Raw genomic sequence first — 3,238 nt, forward strand, 5'->3', positions numbered from 1 at the left:
CCAAAATGAGAAAATCATTCCAAATGAGTGGTCCTCCAGCAGATCAGCCAGGCTTGTTAACGAACTGAAGTACACACATTACGTTTCCATCTAAAATTTTTACATGAAAACTGTTGTTGCTGTAGTGGTAGGGATGCAAATGGGTCCGATCCAGGATGCAGCTATTGTCATTACCCATGCTATAATCCTGGACCCCTTCTTATAGACTGAAGGGCCTAGCTAAACGAGGATTCTAAAAGGCTTGTTCTTATCAAATACTCAAATCAACCCAAGAACTCCTAATGTCATCCCTATTAATACCTATCCTAAATAAACATAAGACCCTTCAAACAGGTTCCTCGGATTGTCCTGTATCAGTTTCACTTTTTTTCATTATACAGGAGTTCACCCTACTACATGGTTCATCCAGTGTCAGATTAGATAAGAGAATGTTTAATCTTTAAATACAATGATTTGTAAACATCAGATATGAAATGAAATGAAACTCCTACATATATGAGAACCAGAAAAGATCTCATAGTACCTCTTAAGACCTTCCATAATTCCAAGTGGATTCACCCCAGTGTAAAAAGCATCCCAGGTGCACCAACCAAAGCAGTCCAAGTTGCTAGGTATCTGCAGAGGAAGTCAATGGAGCTGATGCATGATAATCACATTAACTAACCACATCTTCAAAATGTTATTGCACAAAAAAATCAAAGCAAACACCACAAAGGGATTCCATTTCAGTATCTCATCAAATAAAATTTGCCTCAACAACACGACAATTACTTAAACCATCACTTGCCTTTTTTCTCTCAAGATGTGCAAAGGTGCCCTTGTGCTTCTCTAGTATCCTAGGTTATGTTAAATAAGTAAGCATATGATGGTAAAAGACCAATTTATGACAAATATTAAGTTATCAAACTTCGGCAACCATAGTAACTTACTTGATTGATTCCTTCATCAAATCAAAGGGACTGTTTCCTGAATTTACAAAAACTGCTTCAATAGATTGGGATGTCTCAACAGCAGGATCACCTGATAAAATACCACAATCCCATCTGATGCATTTATGCTCCAAAGTTTGATAAAATGATGGAGAAAAGATGAAGGTGCAGAGACAACAAAGAGTACAGTTAAAAGAAACACGATAATGGAACCAAATCAATCTCTCGTTTACTTGTAAGGAAAAACAAAATAAGAAAGTCACTCTTTCCACAATTACCACTTTCTATACAAAATTCAAGCTCATCTGATGAACCCCCTTGCAAACTGCTTCTGAATTGTCCATCTAGAGTCGGCAAAAAGAGAACATAAGACACAGATCCATTGGAAACAATGTCAGCACTCTTGCTAGCAGAAGGCTCTCCACTTGTTTCCAGGAGTAACAGCTGTGTTTCCATGGGAATATCACTCCCAGATCTCCCTATTCGTGGGATCATCCACCATATCTTAAATCTGAATAAACAGAGAAGTCTGAAATTCCTGCACCACATTGAAGGCAAATAAATTCTATTGAGGAACTTAGTTTACCCTTTGCAGAATTGCAATGTACTTGACTGCCAAAGTACAATCGACTGTTCCCATCTACAATTGACAGGATCTTGACTTGGAACGGATGTAAAATTGCTACAGTCGTTTGCACATACAAACTACTTGAAACACAACTTTTTCATGTTTTTTGTAGATCTAACCTTATAGATGTGATCTATCTAGTTTCTTTAATAAAAAACATGTTTTCGATCATGTTTTTGCAACATGTAGGCTGGAATTCCAAAGACTTCAAAAATCAACAGCCCACAGTGTACCATCTGTCCTTTTTTACATTGGAAAAAAGATGATCCAAGGTGTGTGCCCTTGCAAGCAAACCATGCTGAAAACGTCTATGAGGCCAGATTGAGTGGATACTACTCGCACCTATGATTTTCCAACAAGCTTGTACGTATAGCAGACAGTAGCAAGCATATACCCACTTGGAAATAACTGAATCGAGTGACATTATATAATCAAACATGCCCAAAAAAATTATGTTGGTGTGTCTATATTAATCAGTCACTAGAATATGAAAATTACCATTTGTGAACCATGATTTTCATGGACTTTTTGTTCTTTTCTCTTAAATCTAACCATACAGACGTGACCTACATGTTTGGTTATATAATGACCAGCTCTTGAATCATCCGATTATGATGCATAAACAAAATTTTTTAAGGCAACAGCTCGTAATAGTCATGAATATTTTAGCATCCAAAACTTGTATTTTTAGTTGAAAATACACGATCCAACAGTTGATTCTTAGCAAATTCACCATGCCGAACACATCTACATGATTGGATTTGCAAAAAAAATTGTTGGTTATTTGTTAGTTCTCATGTTGCAGTGACTCATTTGTCATAAGTGACTTATTTCTCAAATGCAAAATAATGTGTTGCACTAAGTTTGTTCAAAGATGTGCATCATCAGGTTCTGCTCTTCAAATATTATAAGATACTAAAGAAACATGAATGTTGGTCGAATAAATATGGCAGTTCAGTTAAAAATATTAGAGAGAAGAAAGATGGTTGGTTGAATTCACCTAGAGAGAGAGAGAGAGATTTGTACCGAAGGAGGCCGAGTTTGAAGACGTGTCGACTGCTGCTCTTGGAGGAGACGGCACCAAGGAAGGCGGACGCCTTCTCGGCGGGGGTGATGACTACGTTCTCCGGGACATCCGTTAGCGTATCCCTGCCGTCGATTCTGAGGACACCACCTTTGATGGTGGGGCTGGACGTTTCCATGACCATACTGTGCCTCCATCTCTTGCGGAAACTCGAGCACCCAATTCGCTGTTTCAGTGGAAAGTGCAGAGTATTCAGACAAGCGGAGATCATGACGCCCCCTCAAAGGGAGAGAGAAAGCGAGGATAAACCCATAAAATGGGAAATGACAAGCAGCTTTGCACTGGCCTCTAGGTGGTATTTGGACTTTGGATACATCCACTTATCCAGATAAGTGGGAGGGACAATATAGGATTTTCTGTAATATCGAATTGAACAAAGGGTGTCCTAGCTTGGCTCGTTTCCTCGTTTCTTGTGTCAAGTCAAGCCGAACTTGAGCTCATGAAAAGCCCACGCTACACGAGCAAACTCATTTAAAAAATATATAATCTTTAAAAGTTAAAAAACATAGAATTTGGCTCTAAACCTATTTTAACATCCTTGAAAGTATGAGTTTGATTGGTATTACTTTTCAGAGAGAAAGCATACAGAGTTTATAC

At 38.3% G+C, this 3,238-nt stretch overlaps 1 protein-coding gene across 1 annotated transcript in view; it reads right to left on the reverse strand.

The window, feature by feature from the left end:
- Window positions 1–2,884, reverse strand: part of LOC149812637 (putative galactinol--sucrose galactosyltransferase 2) — a 37,339-nt gene extending 34,455 nt beyond the window's left edge. The window contains exons 1-5 of the mRNA XM_089990937.1: window positions 2,584–2,884; window positions 1,208–1,467; window positions 930–1,020; window positions 788–836; window positions 524–615 (exon numbers count right to left, since the gene is read on the reverse strand). Coding sequence (XP_089847063.1) covers window positions 524–615; window positions 788–836; window positions 930–1,020; window positions 1,208–1,467; window positions 2,584–2,852 — 761 coding nt within the window. The 5' untranslated portion in view covers window positions 2,853–2,884. The remainder of the gene's footprint in view (window positions 1–523; window positions 616–787; window positions 837–929; window positions 1,021–1,207; window positions 1,468–2,583) is intronic.
- Between the last annotated feature and the right edge of the window lie 354 nt (window positions 2,885–3,238).

The sequence above is a fragment of the Nuphar pumila genome, chromosome 16 (genome assembly GCF_984573655.1).
Source record: "Nuphar pumila chromosome 16, dmNupPumi1.hap1.1, whole genome shotgun sequence".
Classification (NCBI taxonomy): domain Eukaryota; kingdom Viridiplantae; phylum Streptophyta; class Magnoliopsida; order Nymphaeales; family Nymphaeaceae; genus Nuphar; species Nuphar pumila.